The sequence below is a fragment of the Aulostomus chinensis genome, chromosome 23 (assembly GCF_037954235.1).
Source record: "Aulostomus chinensis isolate RoL2024-O1b breed Wild chromosome 23, RoL_Achi_v1.0, whole genome shotgun sequence".
Classification (NCBI taxonomy): domain Eukaryota; kingdom Metazoa; phylum Chordata; class Actinopteri; order Syngnathiformes; family Aulostomidae; genus Aulostomus; species Aulostomus chinensis.
In genome coordinates this window covers 416,112-439,418 of record NC_141342.1, presented here as the reverse complement: position 1 = coordinate 439,418, position 23,307 = coordinate 416,112, and the positions used below count along the sequence as shown (strand labels likewise).

Here is a 23,307-nt window from a genome sequence, read left to right as displayed (position 1 = left end):
CAAGGCGTTCAGTCTTTCCACTGGGGGCACTTCCTGACCACAACAAAGTTTCTCAAGTTAGATTTTCTTGATGATTGAGGGTGACGGTGTTAGGTGGGTCTCAAGCAAGAGACTGCAAATAATATTGTAACAAAAAGTTGGTTCATACAAAGACAAATTTTGCTGAAACACAAGAATTGGATGCGATCAGTGGGAGGAAGTCGACTTCTCCAGAGAGAACCCACACAGGCACAAGGAGAACATGCAAACTCCACACAGAACTACCCCATGCCCAAGCTGGGTCTCAAACCTGGAACCTTCTTACTGTGAGGTAACAGCACTAACCACTGCACCACCACGCCGCCTAGAAGAGGTGCCATTTTTCCAGGTTTGAATCCTGGCTTGGGCATAAGGATCTTTCTGTGTGGAGTTTGCATGTGCTCTCTGTACTTTCATGGGTTCTCTCTGGGTATTCCAGCTTCCTCCCACAGCCCAAAGACATGCAATTGGGGACCAGGCTGATTGGATACTCTAAATTGACCATAGGTATGAGTGGTTGTCTGTCTATATACGTTGGCCCTCACAGAAAGATCCAGTACCTGAGCCGGGACTCGAACCAGGAACCTTCTTGCTGTGAGGCAACAGTGTTAACCACTGCACCACTGAGCTGACTAAACAAGTACTATATCATTAAATTTATTGAATTACAAGCTACAAGTTACTTCACACAAATCATTAATTAATTGTCATCGTCATCATCTTCCGCTTATCCGGTTGGTCTGGATCGTGGGGGCAGCAGCCTCAGCAAGGAAGCCCAGACTGTCCTCTCCCCAGCCACTTCCACCAACTCTTCTTGGGGAATACTGAAGCGTTCCCAGGCCAGCCAAGAGATATAATCCCTCCAGCGTGTCCTGGGTTGGCCTCGAGGCCTCCTCCCAGTCAGACATGCCTGGAAAACCTCTTGAGGAAGGCATCCTCATCTGATGCCCAAACCACCTCTACTGACTCCCCTTGACATGGAGGAGCAGTGGCTCTATTCTGAATCCCTCCCGAATGACTGCGCTTCCCTGACCCTATCTCTAAGGGAGGGCCCAGCCACCCTGTGGAGGAAACTAATTTCCGCCACTTGTATTCATGATCTTGTCTTGATATTATCTATAAACTAACTTTCCTTTTTTAAAAAAAAAAAGAAAAATATAATGATGCATCATTGATACATTAGTCTTGACCTTTAAGTTATTCAAGTTTTCTTCCGGGGTTCTGATCCCCTGGCATAATGCATATACTCCACAAGCTTACCTGCAGTTTGTCAAATATCTGCTGGAAGACTTAGCACTGTGGGTGATGTAGGCTAGAATCTGGGAATCATGGGAAATGTATTGAGGAAGTATAAAATTTATTTATCACAGCGAATAACAGACTGTCCAGCCAAGGGGTTGGTGCAGAGTCTAATTAAATGCCCTGGCTCCTGTTGCCTCTATCTCCAGTAAAAACAGTATCTTTATTCCTGTCCAGGCTTTCACCATGCCCTGCTGGCTATCCCTTCCAGCATGTCTCCCTGTCAGAGCTGAGCATACTGTGCTTGCGTCACTCTTTTCACCAGATGGAGAAGAGGAGAAGGGGGAGGGCAAGAAACAGAGAAAAAAGGAGGGGGACGGAGCTACTCTGAATCAACGACAGCATCAAGCCACACCAGCCATCGTCATCGGACAGCATAGAGGAATAACAGAGGTCACCACACAACATAAGACTTGGAAAAAAGCAGCAGTAGCTCCTTTTTACCGCAAGACAGTCCTACCTGGCTCAGGCACAAGCGTCAAAAGCTCCCTCAGACAGTAGGAGCTCTTCCAGGCATGACCTGAGAGCGAAAAAGGAGTAGGCCATCCTATATTCAGCAACAACATGGGGAACCAGGAGGCTAAGCAAAAGCGAGCAGCAGCATCTGGTAATGGAAGCTACCCCTCACTGGATGAGGGATGGAGAGAGGGGGGAGGGGACCTGGCAAAAAAGGGTGGAAAGAAACACCACGGTAAGCATGGAAGTAAAGCAGCAGTCAGCAGTTGCGGAGGAGGGGGATTGCATGGCACAGGAGCAGGCAAGAAAAAAAGCAAATCAGAGTCTAAATCTTCTGTATTCTCCATCCGGAAGAGAAAAGGGAATCTGAAAGGGAAAGGAGACACATGTTCTTCAGTAACAGGCTCAAAGGAGGATGTGTTAGCATCTCAACACGATGAACGAGCTAGCACAAAAACGCCCGATCTGTCTGCAGATGAGCTCGAAGCATCGGACACTGAAGTTACTTTGCCTGAAAAGAAGAAACAGAAGGAAGGAGAAAAGGATGGAAATGAAAAGGGGGAAGAGCAGAAACAGGAGATGCAGTGGAAAACCTCAACAGCAGCAACCTCTCCTACAGAGGATGGAGGGCAGAAGGCAGGTAGCTCAGGGTCGGACACTGACATCTACAGCTTCCACTCAGCAGCTGACCATGAGGATTTGCTAGCGGACATCCAGCTTGCGATAAGGCTCCAGCACCAGCAGCAGCATGGGGGGGATAGCTCAAATGTGGAGGCACAAATAGGGAATGAAAGAGATTTGACTTGGACAGAGGGAGAGGGGGGGAGAAAGCAAAGTAATGGAGTAGTTAAATTAACCCCTGAAGTGCTTGAACTGACACCAGAATTAGAGCTTGGGTCTGATGCGCTGTCATTCCTAGAGGTGGAAACCTTGTCTGGCTGTGTCAAGCACACAAGCCAGCCACCAGGATTACCATTCCATTCCTACAAAGAGGTGCACAAGAGGACAGAGGAGAGAGAGAAGTTGGAGGACCAAAATGGGAAGGGGCAGAGTGAAAAGGAGAGAAAACCCTTTGTTTGTGCTTCAAAATGCACAAAAGACCACCAGCAGCCCCCTAATGCAGCCATTGCCATGGCTACTGTTGGAGAGGCAGCAGTCAGCAGGGTTACCATGACAACCACCAGTAACAACATCTCTGATCTCATGTTTGACAGTGCTGGTAAAACCCCACTGGGGCAGAAAGAGGCAGGAGGTGAAAATCAGCAGAAGGAGGAAAGGGAGCCTGCAATGGATATCACTCTTCTACCTACAGATACTCACAACAAAAGTCCTAAACCCATGGAGGAGCTGAGCTCAGGGGCTTTGTTTGAAGAAGGTGAGGGTCATTTACACTTGGGTATCAGTGTTGAGTCCCTCGAGGACTGCCTAAGTGCTGTATCTGAGCCCATCCACTCTGCAGCTGCCAGCCCCAGTGCTTCCCCCTCTAAACAGCATCAGAGGAGGAGTAGTGTCTGCTTCACCCTACTCCCTTCCCAGGAGAACTCTACAGCCAAACGTCTCCTCAGGTCCACCCACTCCTCCTCCTCTTGCAGTCCTGTGGTGAAACCCTACCCTCCCATCTTCCCTTCATACATCAAGACCACTACCAGACAGCTAAGCTCCCAAGGACACTCCCCAGCCCTGTCCCCCTCCCACAGCCCCCTGTCTCCTCGCAGAGCCCACCATCACCTCCACAGGTACCTGTGGATTAGTTGTATGATATTGGTGGGGTTTTGTTGTTGTTATTTTTTAAATTTTGACTATGACAAGACAGAAAGTGTTAAAAAGTTACTTGTGTGCTTATGTGAGTATGCTTTCAAACACCAACTATCATTTGCTGTATCATTCACTGTCATTAAGTTACATCAAGGAAGCTTGCAACAAGATATATTGTGAAATTGTTACAATTTTTACGGAACTGTAATGGTACATTAGTTTATTGGCAACATGGTATTGGCAACTTTACTAAAACTCTGTAAAACAGAAATTCTGGTAGTGATACAATTACAAGATGAGCAAGACAGTTTAGTTATGGACTGCCGTTATTCCTTTGTTGTTTGCCCCATCAGTCTTTCTGATTATACAGAAAGGTACAGATATAATTGTGTTCAGATTGGCACACTATGACTGTAACAGTAATGCTGGACAAAGCTTTGGGATGTGACCATGTAACATTTCTTGACAAGTTCATGAAAATGTCTTCAAGGTTAAAAAAAAATGCTTATCAAATGTATCTGGAAATATTTTGAAAGTTCTAAAAAATATGCCAAAAAAGAGGCTTTAACAAAGACTGGAATCACTTTCAAAATGTATTTGGTTCTCCTCCCTAAAACATTTTCATGAAAACCTGTCAATAGCTTTATTCATAATGCTGACAACCAACAGAGAAATAGATAAACAAAGAGACAGAAAAAATAAACTGAAACATCCAATCTCCCAACTGCTTTGCTGGTAATAAACACAGGCCTTTTGTTGAAGATAAGCATAGTATAAAACTTTATTCTTATCTAAAACGATGACTAGTTTGAAGCAACTGATTATCTTCCTACATATCTGCCAACCGCCATGTAGACTCAATTGCCCTCATTAATAAAATGTTCTCAGGAACACATCTACCCTTACATGCAACCAGACTGGTTTAGCCTTAAGGAGTCTTACTGACAGGAAGCAAATTTTGATGGCTTTTTATAACTCTTTTCTCCTAAAATCTATTGTCTACACCTGTCAAAGAATACAAATAGCTGCCAGGCTTTGCCCCCATTCCGTAAACCAAAAGTGAGGGTTAAACAAGGTCTAAAAGCCCATTTATGCTTAATGTACCTATGAAAATGTATACATCCATTTCAAACAATGTTACCATCACTGCTTACATGTGTACTTTACCTTGGCATGGATGTTAACCAATTCATCCACCAGGGGGCAGCACAAAGTCAAACGCTTATGATAACAACAAACTCAAAAACAAACATGGTGACTGTGGAGGATGTATTGATGATGTATTTCTTGCATAAACGACATAAATGGAGGCAGTATTGTAGGTGTAGGTTGGTGAGGCCATTAAATATATTGCAGCTGGAGGGCGAGAATTATTTCTCTAGGACTGCTGATGAGAGAAATTGACGAGTATCTTCTCCAATACTTTAGTCTGCTGGGGCATTCAATAACTTGATTCCAAGGGCGGCCCCCCGCATCCAGCAAAACAAGTCGCACAATCTCTCCTCAAAATGTTCCGCCATTGCTATTTCTTCTTTGTTTCTCACTAGAACTACATATCAGGTAGTTATAGAAACACTTCCCCCACAATTTCCGGCGGTACTATTCTGTTTGGTCCGTATTCATAGGTGTCATGGAAATGTGCAGAAACACGGACAGAATGAATGCAGAGTCCAGACAAAAGGTTCTGCCCATATCCATATACCTATTTAATGTTGAGCATCAATGGGCCTTGAGAAAATTTTTGATCTCATGAACGGGGCCTAATATTGTGCTCTCCCTCACACAGACGATGAAAGCTTATCTCGCACTCAGCTACAAGCTTTTTTCTGCGGTGGAAAGATACTACGATTTATACAAAAGATTTGCATTGCATTGATTTACAGAAAATCTGAACTGAGTATTGACAGTAAAAAAGTTTCCATTGGAAATAAAAATAAGGGCATCAAAAAAATCCAAGATTTATCTGGAAATTTTGCATATGAAGATGTGCCTTTCAATGTCATTCTTCAGAGCTCCTTTTTATGTCCATCTTTTTTCAATGACAGTTTTTCCACACTGTCAGTTTTTTTTTCAGTGTCAATGGTTTTCATTTTCAACTTTCTGGCTTTCACTATCAATTTTGCACTGATGTTAGCTAAAGAAGCTTATTAGATGTATATTAATGCACAGTGAAATTAAACCCAACAGGAGGGATCCTTACTATTAACTAAAGATTATTACATGGCTTTGTAAAACTCAATTCTAACTGGTCAATTGTGGCATTCTGTGGTCTGTTACTTCTGTGTATTAGATGGTTGCTAAAGACGCAGTTCTGATTAGGAGGATAACTGTAGAATAAAGTCCAGTTAAATTGATTTAAATTTAATATTTTGTGTCAAATTACTCATTTCTTGACAAAGTTGCTGTGTAATAACCTTAAGGGGGATGCAGGACCCCTGCTGTTGGAGTAAATTTCACTATAATTTACTCTCTGCACATTAACATACTAGCTTAACAAATGTAAGAGAAGAGAAAGTTGAAACTGAAACGCAGTGACACACTAAAAAAAACTGACAGTGTGACACACTGGAAAAAGGTGGACGAGAAGCAGAAATCTTAAGAATGACACTGAAAAACTCAGCGTAATATGAAAGCTGTCCAGATTAAAAAAAAAATCATTTTCAATGCCCTTGTTTTATTTTTCAACGGAGCCTATTTCAGTAACAATATTTGTTTTAGTGTCAATACACCGTTTTTCTACAATGCCAGATTTTGTTCTCAGTGTCAAAACTTTAGTGTATTCAGTCCTTACACTTCTTTGAAAAAAATTGCCATTAAGTACGAGACATGTATCAACACTTGCAACACTTTAGTTGTAACGCAACCATGAAATGCAGAATTTTCAGATTGCTCTTTCGTTCAAGGGCTTTAATTACCAATCCTTCAGCACTGATAATTAATTTGAAAAGTCTAGTCTTTCAAAGTCAAAAAGGACTGGCTGACTTAAAGACAGGGAAAAATACACCTGAGGTCATTTAAAAAAAAATAGTCTCCATTATAACAGAAGATTGTCTAGCTTAATCATGAATAAAGTAAATTCAAAGTTTTTTCTGTCAGGATAATGGCTGACGGGCACCAGGTCCAGAGGCAGCGTTCCAAAAGCCTTGCTAGGCCTTTGAGTCGCTCGGCTGACTGGACAGAGGAGCTAGAGAGGAGAATGAGGGGCAGAGTTGAGGATGGAGGAGGCGCTGTTTATGCAGGAGAGCATTTGGTGGGCAACAGAGGTGGAGGCAGCCAACCCATCTGTGCTACCAGAAGATCCTCCTGTGGACAGGTTTCTACCTGCAGCTTTCAGGACATCTTCAAAGGTAATGGCTTGTTACTTGCCTGTTCTGGAGCTGAAAAAATAATTACATTAATGGTGTTATGGGTGTTAAAGTTTTACCCCCAAGACAGTCTTGGGTTTTGGGGGCTGCAGACATGATCTGTGGGGTCCAGTGGAGGCTCCGCTGTCAGGTCACCTCTGCTGTCTGAAAGGAAATGCACACAAAATATATGAAATAAAATTGAGTGAGAAGTTCTAGTTTTGTTTTTTGTTTTTGTTTTTTTTACATTCAATAAGTTATTTATTACAAACATTTTGCAAGATTAAAACTTAATTCTTTAAACGCTGCAGATTGATTTTGCCTTCATAGCATGTAATGTGTTTATGCTAGTGTAGCAGATCTTTCCAGTAACATCTCATTTACATGCCCTATTTATTCAGTCAAAATAAGGCATGAACTGCATCCAGCAACATCAATTCATGAAAAACATGTAGCTTGTTTGTTGATTGGACAGTTAGAGATAAAGCTTGTCGTTCTCAAAAACCTCCATTATTTCCCCATGAAAAAACTTACAGAATTTTGTTGCAATTAAATATGCCATATAAATTCACCATCTACTATACTTTTATTGTTTACTTTGCCAATCAATTTTCAGACTGTACAATGTTAACTTATGTTTCTGTAATTGTCTTGGTTTTTATATGGCTTCTTTTGAGAATTGTCATTCCTGTGCTTATTCTTACCTATCACTATTTTCATATTTGGATCTCTCTGTGTGACAGTCTGCATTCTACTCATCTCATTTCTCATCAGTTTTCAAACCCATCTCACCTGCCTGCCTCATCCAACTCCACACACCTGTGAACAGAGCTGTTCCCAATTGCCAATCAACCTGGTACATACACTGCTCCCCTCCAGTTACTTGTTGCCAGATTGTTCTTTGAGGTTTACACAAGACTTGCTTGCGTTCTTCGGACTGATGTCCCAGATACGACTCTGCATGCCTCATACCATCCCTCCTCATTTCCTTCCTGGTAATCACCTCAGACTTCTGTTCCTGACTTCAAGCCTTGTTCCAGCATTCCTGGTTCCTGTTCACTTTTCCTCTGGGCTGCTTGGTGCATTCTTGGTTGGTGTGGTTCTGTGAGTTTAGACTTCCTTTCTTCGGGAACTTATCATGATTATGAGGCTCTGTGTGAATTTCCATACATGCCATTATGGGTTTCCCCTTACCTGCTGTCTTCCCGACTCCTTGCCTTTTTTGACCTACTGCCTACCTGTGCCTTCCTGGTTCATCTTAGATGATAGTGAGCTCTTCTGGACTCAAGCTCTGTCTGACTATATCTCTGGTTAGTTCCTTAATGGACCACTGCCTGACTTAGAGACTCATAAAACATGCTGCTGGCAGTTATTGCTGAACTATTTCTGTGTTGCCTTTCAGGCCTGTGTTCTTAACATCAGAAGATAAAAAGTCATTACCGACTCTCTGTCTGGAGCTCTGCTGCACAAACCTGACGGTACAATCTGGCCTTACATGGACCCAGCACACCTCAATCTGGCCTCCAAACAACTTTGAAAGTATCAAGCAGATGCTCCAACAAATGAGCATCTGCTCACCACTTCAAATGCAAGGATCACCAGGCTGTGACTAACTAGGAACAAGTTTTAGCTGCACTGGTCACCCAGGTCCAAATTACCTGACAGGCAAAACTCAAGTGTTGGAAACAGCCAAATGGGAACCCCAGTCTGCTCCTCATTCAAATTGGAGGTGTTTAGAGAAGTTTCCTGAGGTCCTGTTTCCACTTGGGCTGAGTCAGGGAGACAGAACTGTCGCCAACTACGACACCAATTTCCAGAGCCTTTTTTCCCTACTGTGGCCAGGTTGGCCATTTCACTTCATGGTGCCCCGCAAAAGGCCAGACTTACCAGTATAATGGGGAATACTGGTGAGTAGAGCATCCCACCTCTCCAATCGATGTCTTTTGTGCCATTTCCACCTGCTTTCGTGTCAGGGTCCCACATCCTCGGCACTGTCATTGAATCTGGTGTTCCTCTAGCCAATCTGGTTCTTGCCAGCACCCTTGAAAGACATTATCTGGGGGCCTTTAATCACCAGACACAACCAGTTCAGAAAGACAGGCTAAGGACACATATGTTAATGACTCTCTGGCAACAGGCATCATCTCCCCTCCTCCTTTCCCTGCATTGTTGGTATATCCTTGGTGGAGAAGAAAGAAAAGTCAATATGTCCTTGTATCAATTACTGCAGCCTAAATGACATCATGATCAAGAATCACTAACCACCCCCATCTCTCCAGCCTTTGAGCTCTTGGAGGGTGCCATAATCTTTAGCAAACGATCGGTGCAACACTTATTGTCTGGTCTGAATACAAGAGGGAGGTGAATGGAATACTGTGTTGTACACACTGGACATTATGAATATTTCGTAATGCCTTTTGGCCTTACCAACACCTTGGCTATGTCCCAGGCTCTGGTCAATGAGCTTTGCTCAGAGCCATGTTGAATAAATACATCTTTGTCTACCTGGATGACATCCAGATCTTTTCCGAAGACAAGAAAGAACATATCCAGGCAATCCTTCAATGGTTCCAAGAGATCTCAAAGCTGAGAAATGTGAGTTCTACTCTCCTTCCTTTGTTACTTGAGTTTCATCCAGGGCTAGAGCACAGCGCCTCTCACTCCCCTAACCTCCTCTAAGGTTCCTTCCCAGTGGCGTCCATCAGCTGATACAGCCTTTTGGTCTCTTGAGACACAGTTCATATCGGCCACTATCCAGCTCCATGACAGTTTGTTATGAAGGTAGATGCATCATCGGCACAGGATCAGAAGTTTCTCCCTCATGCTTTCTTCACTCAGTGCTTGGCCCCTTCTGAGAGAAATTATGACATTGGTAATCAAGAACTCTTGGCCATCAACTATTTTATTTCCACTCTTGGTCATTTTCAACTCTACCTCACCTGTCTGCCAGCTACAGCAGGCAGGCATCTGCTCAGGATCACCAATCAACCTTGTGTATATTTACTTCTTGTCTCCAGTCACTTCAAAGTAAATGAAAACTAATGTCACCTAGATGTATACCAATAACATTCAGATGAAAAATGATTTGAGTAGCTATGCTAATGTCTGTCATCATCCAGGACATCCGCAGAAATACTTAAAAGTATGCATAATGTATATACATGATACAAATACTTAAGGTCAGTGCAAGAGGAGAACGGAATGTCAAAAGGGATGTTGCAACCCAGACTTAAAAATTCTGACACTCCAGCAAAATCAGGTACTCTTCTCCAACATCTGAAGGAAGATAAATCTAAGCAGTTGGTGAAGATTATTATTATTATACTCCTACTTCCACTAACTTAATAGAAAGTAATGTGGAGGATGCTCAGCCACTGTTCAGGCTTCTCCAGACAAGCAAAAATACTCGAATCAGAAGTGCCTCATTGGCTGGGAAAGGGCCTTGCTGAGCCTTCTTCATCGAGTTGGGCTTCTCTGTTTTTTAATCAGTATACCTACTTCCCCACTTAGATTCTGCACTGATTTTTAAAAGTTAAACACAGTGAAAAAGCCTGATTCCTGTCCTCTTCCAGGCAGGGAAGATGTTGGTCAGATCTGTACAAAATTATGACTTTTTTGGCTGTGCATCTCTCCAGCCACATTTCAAAGATTGATGATGATATTAGTTACAGTGACACTGGAAGAACATCTGAGGAGTGTGCATGCACTGTCTAAGAGGCTAGCACAGGCCACACTGCTTCTAAACTATCCTCCCTGCAAGTAATGAACTGAACCTTCCAGTCTGTATGTTTCTAATCAGAACCGCTAATTAGTTTATCTCAAGAAATCAAAAGAACAAGATCTGGGGCATCAAAGGAAGAAGACTCCACAGAAATGCAGAATTGTAAAATTAGAAACTCAGTGTGGATAAGATTGCTCAATTATTTCATAAAACCCTCATTTGATAAAAAATACAAACATGTATCAGACTACCAAAGCTTGACTTCTGATTTATGCATATCTAGGTCGCACCCTTCTGGAGAAGCTGTTCCTGGAGCAACAGGAGGAAGAGCCAGAGGAGGCTGAAAGGCTGTGCTCCAGAATCTTGGCCATGGGTCTCCTGCTACCTTTCACTGACTGCTTCAGAGAGCAGCTGGGAGGCAGCACTGCCCAAATCACCTCCACCACATCAGCTAAGTTTGATGTATGAAATTGCTTTTACTCATTGTTCACAAACTTTCCCTGTCTGTTATTGGCTTGCAAATGAAAATGAGGCACTATTCATATCGTATATCGAGTACGTCGTTGTACTCTTCTTATCCGGTTGGTCCGGGTCGTGGAGGCAGCAGCCTCAGCAAGGAAGCCTAGACTGTCCTCTCCCCAGCCACTTCCACCAGCTCTTCTGGAAGAATACTGAAGCATTCCCAGGCCAGCCAAGAGATATAATCCCTCCAGCGTGTCCTGGGGTTGGCCTCGAGGCCTCCTCCCAGTCTGGCATGCCTGGAACACCTCCCGAGGGAGGCCTCCAGGAGGCATCCTCACCAGATGCCCAAACCACCTCAACTGACTCCTCTCAACATGGAGGAGCAGCAGCTCTACTCTGAGCACTTCCTGACGGACTGAGCTTCTCACCCTATCTCTCAGGGAGAGCCCAGCCACACTGCGGAGGGAACTAATTTCGGCTGCTTGTTTTCGCGACCTCATTCTTTTGGTCATTATCAAAGCTTATGACCATAGGTTAGGGTTGGAGCGTACATTGACCAAAAAGCTTAGAGCCTGGCCTTTTAGCAAAGTTCCCTCTTCACCACAATGAACTTGTTTAGAAGCCACTTCACTGCGGATGCCACTCCAATCTGCCTGTCAGTCTCCCACTCCATCCTACCCTCACTCATGAACAAGATCCCAAGATACTTAAACTCCTCCACCTGAGGCAGGACCCCCCCCCCCCCCCCAACCTGAGGTGGGCAAACCCTTTTCTGGCTGAGGACCATGGCCTCAGACTTGGAGGTGCTAATTCTCATCCCAGCTGCTTCACATTCAGATGCGAACTGTCTCAGCAAGAGCTGGAGGTCGTGGCCTCATGGAGCCAAGAGGACCATATCATCCTCAAAGAGCAGAGACAACATCCTCTCGCCCCTGTCCAGTACCCTGGTGTAGACCTTTCCAGGGAGGCTGGGGAGTGTGATTCCCGATAGTTGGAACACATCCCGTGGTACCCTTTCTTAAAGATCGGACCACCACCCCGGTCTGCCACTCCAAAGGTACCACCGCTGATGTCCATGCAATGCAGAGATGTGTCAACCTTTCTTGCCCACAACATCCAGAGCCTTGAGATACCCAGGGCGGATCTCATCCTCCCTCGAAGCTCTACCACCACGGAGTTGCTTGACTCCCGGTGCCCTCTGCCCCAGAGATTGGACGACGCCCCCACCCCCCACCCCAAGTACTCCCCAAACCCTGGCTTGTCCATGGAACACGTGTTGGTGGGATTGAGGAGTTCCTCAAAGTATTCCTTCCACTGCCCAATTATCGCCCCAGTTGACATCAGCAGCCTCCCATCCCCACTGTAAACAGTGTTGGCAAGTTGCCGCCGTCCTCCCCTGAGGCGACAGACAGTTTGCCAGAACCTTTTTGGAGCCGACCGATAGTCATTCTCCATGGCCTCACCAAACACCTAACGCCCGAGTTTTTGCCTTGGTGACTGCCATGGCTGCACATAGTTTGGCCTGCCGGTACCGGTTAGCTGCCTCTGGAGACCCACAGGCCAACCATGCCCTGTAAGCCTCCTTCTTCAGCCTGATGGCTCCCCTCACCTCTGGTGTCCACCAGCGGGTTCGGGGATTACCACAGCAACTGGCCCGAGCAGCCTTATGGCCCCAGGTCACAACAGCCGCCTCGACAATGGCAGAGCAGAACATGGCCCATTCGGACTCAATGTCTCCCATCACCCCTGGGATGTGGTCAAAGCTCTGCTTGAGGTGGGAGTTGAAGATCATTCTTTCAGGCATTCCCAGCAAACCCTCACTACTCGTTTGGGCCTGCCAGGTCTGCGTCTTCCCCTGCCACCTGATCCAACTCACCACCAGATGGTGATCAGTTGACAGCCCAGCTCCTCTCTTCACCCGAGGGTCCAGAACATGAAGACATAGGTCAGCTGATACGACTATAAAATCCATCATAGACATACGACCTAGGATGTCCTGGTTCCATCTGCACCGGTGGGCATCCTTATGTTCGAACATGGTGTTAGTTATGGACAAACTGCAGTCCAATAACTGAACACCATTCGGGTTCAAGTCGGGCCTGCCGTTCCTCACAATCACGCTCCTCCAGGTCACACTGTCATTGCCAACATGAGCGCTGAAGTGCCCCAGTAGGAGAATGGAGTCCCCAGTCAGGCACCATCCAGCACCCTTCCCAAGGACTCCAAAAAGGGTGGGTACTCTGAACTGCTGTTCGGCGCATAAGCGCAGACAACAATCAGGACCGGTTCCCGACCCGAAGGCACAGGGAAGCAACCCTTTCGTCCACCAGGGTAAATCCCAACATACAGGCAGAGAGTCTGGGGGCTAACAAAAAGCCGACCCCAGCCCTCCGCCTCTCACCAGGAGCAACTCCAGCAAAGGAGAGAGTCCAACCCCTCTCAAGGACCTGGGTTCCAGACCCGGAGCTATGAGTCGAGGTGAGACCGACTACATCTAGCTGGTAATGCTCAATCTCCTCCACCAGCTCCGGCTCCTTCCCCACCAGAGAGGAAATGTTCCATGTCCCAAAAGCCAGCTTCCATGCCTGGGGATCAGACAGCCAAGGCCCCTGCCTTGGACTGCTGCCCAAACCACATAGCACAGAACCCTTCCGGTTCCTCCTACGGGTAGTGGGTCCATGGGAGGACAAGTCCATGTATCCCATTTCGCCTAGGCCCAGCCGAACCTTATGAACTAAAGCCCGCCCAACAGGTGCTTGCCATCGAGCCCCTACCCCGGGCCTGGCTCCAGGGCGGGGCACCAATGGGTACACAAACTCCTAGGTTTAACTTCCATAAGGGGTCTGTTGAACCGTTCTTTGTCTGGCTCTTCACCTCAGACCAGGCTGCCGTGGGTGACCGTACCAGGAGCAAAATGCTCCCGACAGCATAGCTCCGAGGGTCATGAGGGCACTCAAAACTCCTCCACTATGATAAAGTGACGGTTCCAGGAGGAGCACTATATCTCTATTCGTGTTTTTTTTTTATTCTTCACTTATTTCTAGCTAGACTCTACTTTGACATTGTAAGATCCAAGGATATTCCATTCATGTATTAGTAAGTTGTGAGACAAAACAGAAACTAAAAAAATACCACGCAGCTTGAAATGTTGTGTTCCAAAATGCACACAACTGAAAATATTACCATGTAACATTCCAGAAATGATTCAGTGGATTTTATTTGTTTCTCAGAATGTTCTTCTTAAAGACAGGCTTGGGAGGGCCCTGGAAAACAGAAATGCTTGAATGTGGTAATAACCTTCTTAGTACGTGCAGTAATAATTTTATTGGAACATTATTCTTTAATATTACTATAGTTTCAATGCGAATTTTTAATTTGATTTCAATTATCTTCTCAGATTTAGTGTTACATGCTTTAACAACAGTCTAACAAAAATAGTGAAATGTGGACCCAGATATGGGCAAGAACGAATGGGTGTTGATTAATGTATAACAGTATTAGTGTACAGTTTGTGTGCAGTTTGAGTTTACAGGACTGATCATTTTCTGCAAAAAAAGGAAAGGGAAGCTGTGGAGGGATGAACTTAAATTTAAACATGTATACAGATGCTTGTACATACACTAACATGATATGAGTTTGTTACGATCAGTTTAACTGGAGAAGAGTAGACAGAGGACACATCATTGGAAAAGATTACAGTGGTAAAACCTGCGTAGAAAAAAAATTACAAACCAATGCAAGTGAGTAGGCTCAGTGGATTTTTTTGTTGGGTGTCAATCATGGCAGTCTGGCATTCAAATAAATCAAATGCACAGACCATTATATCTGGTGGGCAACTGTAATTTGTTTGGAAATATCACAACATAATGATGTCTAGCATCAACACACTGTTAAGTCACTGACTTGTTCTGACATAATCACAACTGCAGCCAATACAGCAAGGTTACACAATGATTACAGCACAGTACAACCAGGCTACTATCGCACTACAGACTGAGAAGAGCCCTGGAGACCCTGACCTAGCCTTAGATTGCAATGTGTGGCACCCCAACTTATTTTGACAGGACAAATCATTGCTCTGTCTGCTCCTGATATCAGATAACTTAGGCCCTGCCCCCAGAGGGAGGTACCTGGGTTGTAGAGGGCAGAGCCTATACAGAGGCACAGTGAGCTTGTGGCGAAACATGAGAGAAGCCAGGGAGAAGCCTGTGATAGTGATGTGTTGCAGTGTGTCGGATAGCCTTTGTGAAAGAGTACCATGGGCCAGGTGTGCTCTGAGGCCATTTTCAGCATTTGGTAATAGCATTCCACTTTGCTGTTGGCCTGGGCAGTGCAGACATGTCAGATGCTCTTACCTTCCAGGTAAGCAGTGAACTCAGCAGAAACTAGCTAAAGGCCATTGTCAGTTGAGATGGTCTTTGGGAGGGCCCAAGCGAGAAGAGAGTCCAGGAAGTCCGTGATGACCTGAGCAGTTACAAACTCAGGAGAGGTGAGCACAGGCCATGCTGAGGTTAGGTCATAAGCAACCACCTGTAAGTGTTGATGGTGTTGAACTCCATGGATCACACTGCAGATGTCTAGGTACAGGTGCTCCCAGGGCTAAGAGGCCCAGTAGATACAGGGATGGTGGGGTTCCACGGCTTACCATGCCACTCATGAAGCCGGGAGCAAAATCTTTGATGGGGCCTCAATGTCTCTGTCAATCACTTGCCACCACACCAGCTCTCAGCAGCACTGTTTTGGTGTCACAATGCCCAGGTAGCCCCTATGCACCATAGCCTATGACAATATGACAAACATATGACAAAACCCATGCAAGTGTCCATCAAGAGACCTGGAGATATGAAAGTGAGCCAACACTGGGAATGGATTTTTTTTTTTTTAATTTAAGGGAACTCACAGAATTACTGTATGCTTGAGACCACACCCATGGGCTGTCTTTGTGCAGCAGCCTGTGAAGTGGGGCTGTGATGACAGATTATTGAAGCAAGAATATCAAATAGTAGCATGTCATGCCAGAACCCTACAAACCTGTTTTCATGCCCCGAGAAGCATGTCAACATTTCAGGATTCACTTTTGGTTAGCATTGCTCCTCATGAATTTCAACAGTGGGCCCATGTACAATATCATTCAGGTCTATGGCCATACCTGGAATGCCAGCTAGCACAGAGACCATGACCTCCTGGAAGCAACTGGGGATAGAACTGAGGCCAAAAGGCATCTGGGTGCTATATGAGTCAAATGCTAAAGTTTCTGCTGCTGGGGTGCAGAAGCACCTGTAGGTATCCTTGTCTGATGACAAGCTAAGAAAACCCGGTGGATCCACAAAACTGAGCTTTTAGATCTGATGGGCAGATGATACTTTTTAGGGATTTTTGCCTTATTCACTGCATATAGATAAAAAGACATGTAGGTTTGAACTCGAAGATGACGCATTCACTCAATGATGCCAGCATGTAATAACTACTGTAACTCAAGTAAGACCCCATCAAATACAGTAAGCAGGGCTTTTTAGCCCAGTACAACATCTCATATGTTCGTACAAAGAATAAAAGCATAACAATAATGCCATTAATCCTCCGATCCACTCTCAACCTCCTTTGTTTGCACAATTGAGACACAAAACTTCCGTGAAATACTTAAGACATGAATGTTGGAACTGAACTTTAGGGTGTTTCGGGACAGCAACAATAGAAATAAACACTTTCATAATGTTTTTGATTACAAAAGGACACTCTCAGTACAACATCCAGAAAATGTTTTCAGATGTTCTGGAGGCCTGAGACAACAGAACATTTGATTAAATGTTCCTGCAAACCAAACTTTATTTCTGAAGCCCAAAATTACTAATCCCAATTTGCCTTCAGGGGCTTTAAAATCTGCACATTATACAATATGCTCTGTTCTCAGAACCTTGGTTTCTATACCACATATCTGTGGTTGGGGGGGGGGGGGGTAGAGCCTATCCCAGCTGACACTGGGTGAATAGTGGGGTAGATCCTGGGCAGGATGCCAGTCTGTTGTAGGGCCCATCCATCCATCCATCCATCCATCCATCCATTCATCCATTTTCTGTACTGCTTATCTGTTAAGGGTGCGATGGGGTGGGGGGGGAGGCTATCCCAGCTTGACATTGGGCGAGAGGTGGGGTACACCCTGGATGGGTTGCCAGTCTATCACAGGGCCATCAGGCGCAATAAGGGGCTCAGTATCTTGCTCAAGGATATTTTGAAAAGATCATTTGGGGAACTGAGCACCAAACTGCTAGACAGCCACTCTAACTCTGAGCCATGCTGCTCCTTCAGGGAGATGCAAAATTTCTGAAAATAACCCCTTTCAAACAAGTTGACGATTCATAGTTCTAAATAAGTAAAAGAAAAAAATGTCACAGGTTATAGTTACAAAACCATGTTCATATTAATGGTCTATGAATGTAAGGAAGGGTCCAAGTGTTGAGTAGCTTCTAAAAGCGACAGCTGGGTCCCACACATAGGTTCTAGTCTCCTCCAGGACCCTCAGCTGGTGGCATGCTAGGAAGGAGACACACAGGTTAGAAAGAATAACAAAGATAAGCATGCATTAATATAAAATATCAATGTAACTGAGCCACTAGGGCAGGGTTATTCAATTAAAATTCAAAGACGCCCAGTTACTAAAATTTCCTCCTTGCAAAGGTCTGAATATATTGTGTTGTTATCGTTATAAAAGTGGACCCTGATGAAAGTAATATCAACAACGTGCATACACTTTTATATGCAACCCAGTCTCATGTCAAAACGTAAAAAGGCTACGTTTGTCCACAGGTCAAAACGTATCAGTTCTACGTTAAAGGCCTAAAAATTGTGAAACGTGTACTTTTTTTTCCGCTATTCTTTTCGACTGGAATGCTGGTAGGTCATGTGACTCTTTCATGCGGATCTCCCAAAACAAAAAACATGGCGGCCGCTCCTGTCATTTTCGGGGGAAAGTGCCTTATTCCGAGATAATTTTGATTGAATAAAGCATTCTGATGACATTTCTAGTGAGAAATATGCATTTTGTTTTCATAATCTTTGCTCAATTCTTGTGTAAAATCTTTGGTTTGTTCGTTATTACGATGAATCTTTCACCTCTGGGAAGAGTGTCGTAACAGTGTCACGTTTCTGCTGTTGCTATGCTGGTTGCTAAGGACGCCATTACGGACGAGCGTCATTTCAAGATAGGTTTGATTTTTAAAAAAGCATTTTAAGGACATTTCTGGCGAGAAATATACATTTTATTTCCATAATATTCGCTGTTCAATAAAAAATAATATGAAATGGATTTTAGTGCCCTAGGAATTACAAACATCTGCTTCCGGGGAAGTCGGCCCCCGTTCTTCTGTGAGAAAATCCGGAAGTTATTGCTCACTCCGAGGAAAAACAAAATTATTCTAAACCATTATAGATATAACAGTCAGCATTAAAAATATAAACAATGATTCAAACTAATGGCCGTGGTCTGCTGATGTCACATCCGTCACAGAGGCTAACTCATGCACTCACATGTTTGGGTTAATCAAGGACATAATTAAAGAAATCCAAAGTACTTGGCAAGTTAAATTTATCCTAACTGTTAAAACATAAATTTTAGAGGCCTCACAGGAAAAGTTTCAGGTCTGTATCTACTGTAAAGTTTGGTGTATGTAGCCCTAGTAGAAACACCAGAACCCAGATTTGATCCTCAATTCTGCTCCAAAAGGCTCTCGGAGTGCAGCAGTCACAGACCCTGATTTTGCCCAGTTTCACAAGGGGATAGTTTTTTTCTCTTTGAACCTAGGAAGTTGAAATTTTAGTATGTTGTTCTGTCCTCCATAAGGATCACATCTGTGGTGGTTTGACCCCCCTAAGTCCTTTCTGCTGTCCGTAAAGGGCGTGTCAAAGTCCAATAAAGTCTATCAATTAAGCATCATAACTGGTCAAAGTTGCTCCAAATGAGATGAGATTTCTGGGATGAGTTCACACCTCTGCCAGAAACCAATATTTAAAATTTTGAAGCCCCACCTCCTTCCTGAAGCTACTTCCTGTTTGGGAGGGGGTTATAGAATTATTCCACCAGATTATGATTTTATAAATTTTAGAGGCCTCACAGGACAAGTTTCAGGTCTGTATCTACTGTAGAGGCCAAATGAGAGCAAAAGAGCAACAGGGTCAAAGGGTCAATAGGCCTCATGTCTCAGTCAGGCCTCAAAGGGTTAAGTGAGCCTTTTGGAGCTCCTTTGAAAAAAGGCCTGAAACCAATCTTGTTCCACGACAAACATGAAGAATGATCTTTGGGAACATTTTCACATCTTTAAGACCGCCTTGACTCCTTTTTATAGCAGGTGTCACTGAACAGCACAAAGCCTGCTATTTCAGCCCATCAGGCCTCATTTCTGATCAATTATTATTTTTTGAAACAAAGCTTAATATAAATTATTTATTTTCATTGTAATCATTTTGAACACTTGATAAGAGAAACACAATAAAAACATTTGAAAAGGAAGGATCAGAGTGTTGTACTGCAATACCTACTGTACAGCCTCAGAGACATTCAGGTATTGATTGCCTGAATGATTGATTTACCCATGAAGAGGAACAGCTTTGTTGGAGCAGTAAAAATACACACATCGGAACGAAAAATGTTACATTTGAAAAGAAATTACATGACATTACCAGCACAATATATGAAGAACAGTTAGGATAAATTTAACTTGCCAAATAGTTTGGATTTCTTTAATTATATCCTTGATTAACCCAGACATAAGTATGGTTTGTTCCACTCAATAATAAATCTGTAAATATAGCGTGAAATGGTAGAACTAAAAGGCCAACTCTGAGTACGAGTTAGCCTCTGTGACGGATGTGACGTCAGCAGACCGCGCCCATTAGTTAGAATCATTGTTTATATTCTTAATGCTGATTGTTAGATCTATAATGGTTACAAATGGACTTTGTAGGTAGAATAAACATCCAGAAATTAAATTAATTTGTAGATTGTCTTATTAATCAAAAGATAAAGTTTTAAATATATTTGTTTTTTTTTCCTCGGAGCGCGCGACAACTTCCGGATTTTCTCACAGAAGAACGGGGGCCGATTTCCCCGGAAGCAGATGTTTGTAATTCCAAGGGCACTAAAATCCATTTCATATTGTTTTTTATTGAACAGCGAATATTATGGAAATAAAATGTATATTTCTTGCCAGAAATGTCCTTAAAATGCTTTTTTAAAAATCAAACCTATCTTGAAATGACGCTCGTCCGTAATGGCGTCCTTAGCAACCAGCATAGCAACAGCAGAAACGTGACACTGTTACGACACTCTTCCGAGAGGTTATATTTTCGAAACTGGTTGTCATCTAAACAGATACATATACAATCCCTTACTTGGACATCTATTAAGATTGGACTGCAATTAAAAGAGAAAAACATGGACTTTTTGATCAACATTCTACTGACTCATGGCAAACACTATATCCACAAATGTAAATTTCTCAAGACCAAGCCCCACTTCACTGGTAGGAAAAATGAGTTAAATTCATGTAAAAAATCTTTATCCTTAATGACAGAAAAAAATGCCCTTAGACTGAATGCTTTATTTGAGTTGTATTCTATCCCTGACTAAGACACCCTCCACTTTATTTTATTTATTTTTTCTATTCTCTGGTTATATATACCCTTTTACCTTATCCTCACTTTTTGTATTTGCCTGCCATTTTCAATGCAATGGAATGGAGTGTACTTTATGCCTTGATTGTTTGTATGTAAAGAATTATTAATAAAAAAAAAAACCTCTTCGAGAGGTGAAAGATTCATCGTAATAATGAACCAACCAAAGATTATACACAAGAACTGAGCGAAGATTATGAAAACAAAATGCATATTTCTCACTAGAAATGTCATCAGAATGCTTTATTAAATCAAAATTATCTTGGAATAAGGCACTCTCCTCCGAAAATGACAGGAGCGGCCGCCATGTTTTTTGTTTTGAGAGATCCGCATGAAAGAGTCACATGACCTACCAGCATTCCAGTCGAAAAGAATAGCGGAAAAAAAAGTACACGTTTCACAATTTTTAGGCCTTTATCGTAGAACTGATACGTTTTGACCTGTGGACAAACGTTGCCTTTTTACGTTTTGACATGAGACTGGGTTGTTATATTTCATCATTATTTTAAGTGTTCTGAAAGTAATATACTTTTAACATACTGATAAGTCTGATCTTGTATGGCACTTGAATGGAAAATGGTAGACTACAGTATTGTTGTAAGGGTAGAATCAGAATCAGAAATCCTTTATTAATCCCTTGCGAGAAATTGTTTGATTGCAATGCTCCATTTCACAGTAAAAAACAATATGTAATAAAGAAAGAAAAATGGAGAATCAAGAATATAAGAAGGTATCTTTTGTACATATTTACATCCGTCCTCAGAAAATAGAGGCGACTTTGGCCCTTTTATAGAGGGCGTTTGTGTTTTTAGTCCAGTCCAGTTTATTGTCGAAGTACTCCCTTAAGTACTTGTAGTCCTCCACCATCTCCACACTGGTCCTATGGATGGAAACGGGGGACACTGGAGTTCTAGTTCTCCTCATGTCCACCACTAGTTCCTTGGTCTTTGCCACATTGAGCTGCAGATGATTCTGCTCACACCAAGTGACAGAGTTGTCCACCACAGCCCTGTACTCAGTCTCTTCACCCAACTACTGCAGAGTCATCAGAAAATTTCTGAAGGTGGCAGGTCTCGATGCAGTAGCTGAAGTCCCTGGTGTACAAGGTGAAGAGGAAGGAGAGAGAGGATGGTCCCCTGTGGAGCCTCTGTCTTGCAGATTATCCTGTCTGACCTACATTGCTGCATGCATACATACTGTGGTCTGCCTGTCAGGTAATTCACTATCCAGGACACAAGGGGGGTATCCATGTGCATCGCATGGTGATGGTGTTGAAAGCATTGTAAAAATAAAAACAAAACAAAAACATGATCCTCAAAATACTCCCAGGCTTGTCCAGGAGAGCCAAGACAAGACATATCAAGCAGATAGATGATGGCATCCTCAACTCCGACCATGGGCTGGGGCTGATCTAGGATGAGTCTCTCCAGGGTCTTCATGATGTGCGATGTCAGTGCCACAGGTCTGTAATTCTTGGAGCCACTGGGATGCAGTGTCTTCGGCACAGGAACAATTCATGATGTCTTCAACAGCATGGGGACTCTCTGAAGACTCAGGCTCAGGCTGAAGACATGGTGAATCACTCCACATAGCTGGGGGGCACAGGCTTTGAGGACCCTAGGGGCTACCCCATCCGGACCAGCAGACTTGCCGAGTGGAGTTTCTTCAGCTGTCTTCTTACATGATCAGGCATGATGCTCAATGTGTAGGTGGCAAGTGGGGAAGGGGTGGAGGTGTGATGTTGGAGAGAGCAGTCACTATGGGGGCCCAGGGAGGAGGTGTGAAAGGGGTCATCACAGATGAGGCAGATGATGGGCTGTGAGAGGGGGAAGGGAGAGAGAGTGGAGTGGGTGTTTGTTGCAGGCCAGCCGTAGAAGAGTCTGTGGGGGGGGGGGGGGGGGGGGGGTGAGCTGGGGTCACCTATCAAATCTGTAAAAAAACAGATTCAGTTCATTCGCCCAGTCCACACTGCCTAGACCTGTCATACTGTGCTTTCAGTTCAGTAATTTTACCTGCCCTTACTGTGGACTTCTGCAGGTATCTTTCCTCAAAGACCCGTGTTTCGTCTCACAGTGACACTTGCCACGACATTGCCACTTTTGATTAATGCCACAATTTCACAGCGTATGAGACACAAAGGTTTTGAACTAGCTGCAGGCAGAACAAACATGCATTGGTCTGTCCTTTCATCTTTAAAAGTTTGGTTTTCACCATCTAATTTTCTCATATTTGAACTAGCCATTTTCTCTCATCTCCTCTCTCTCACTATTCCCTGGTGCTGAAAGGTAAACAATCGATTTGATTGGCTTGGCTATTGATGATGCTCCTGTCATATTAACTACATTAGCTGCACATACATGAATGATTAATCTTTTTTATTAATAATAGAATTAAAAGACAGAACCGTAACTGGGTCCAGAGCCGGGCAGCGGTCCGCCATTTAGTGATGCCTGCACAAGGGGCTCTGATACCTAAGATGACTAACAACAACAGGGGGAATTGCCCCCCTGTAATGAGGTTGTACACAGTATTTGGAAGGCACACAGGTACATTTGTTTTTGTTGAGCTTAAAACCATGTCTCTGCA

At 43.7% G+C, this 23,307-nt stretch overlaps 1 protein-coding gene across 4 annotated transcripts in view; it reads left to right on the top strand.

Annotated features, from left to right (window-relative positions):
• Positions 1–1,610: 1,610 nt before the first annotated feature.
• Positions 1,611–23,307, top strand: part of fmn2b (formin 2b) — a 76,388-nt gene continuing 54,691 nt past the window's right edge. For 3 of the 4 annotated variants that reach the window (XR_015111622.1, XM_086196030.1, XM_086196031.1), the window contains exons 1-4: positions 1,611–3,509; positions 6,625–6,875; positions 9,393–9,467; positions 10,877–11,055. Coding sequence is in view for 3 of the 4 variants with exons in the window: in XM_086196030.1 (XP_086052156.1) it covers positions 1,882–3,509; positions 6,625–6,875; positions 9,393–9,467; positions 10,877–11,055 (2,133 nt within the window). In the remaining variant the exon portion in view is untranslated. The remainder of the gene's footprint in view (positions 3,510–6,624; positions 6,876–9,392; positions 9,468–10,876; positions 11,056–23,307) is intronic. The other variant, XM_086196029.1, reaches the window with a different exon arrangement.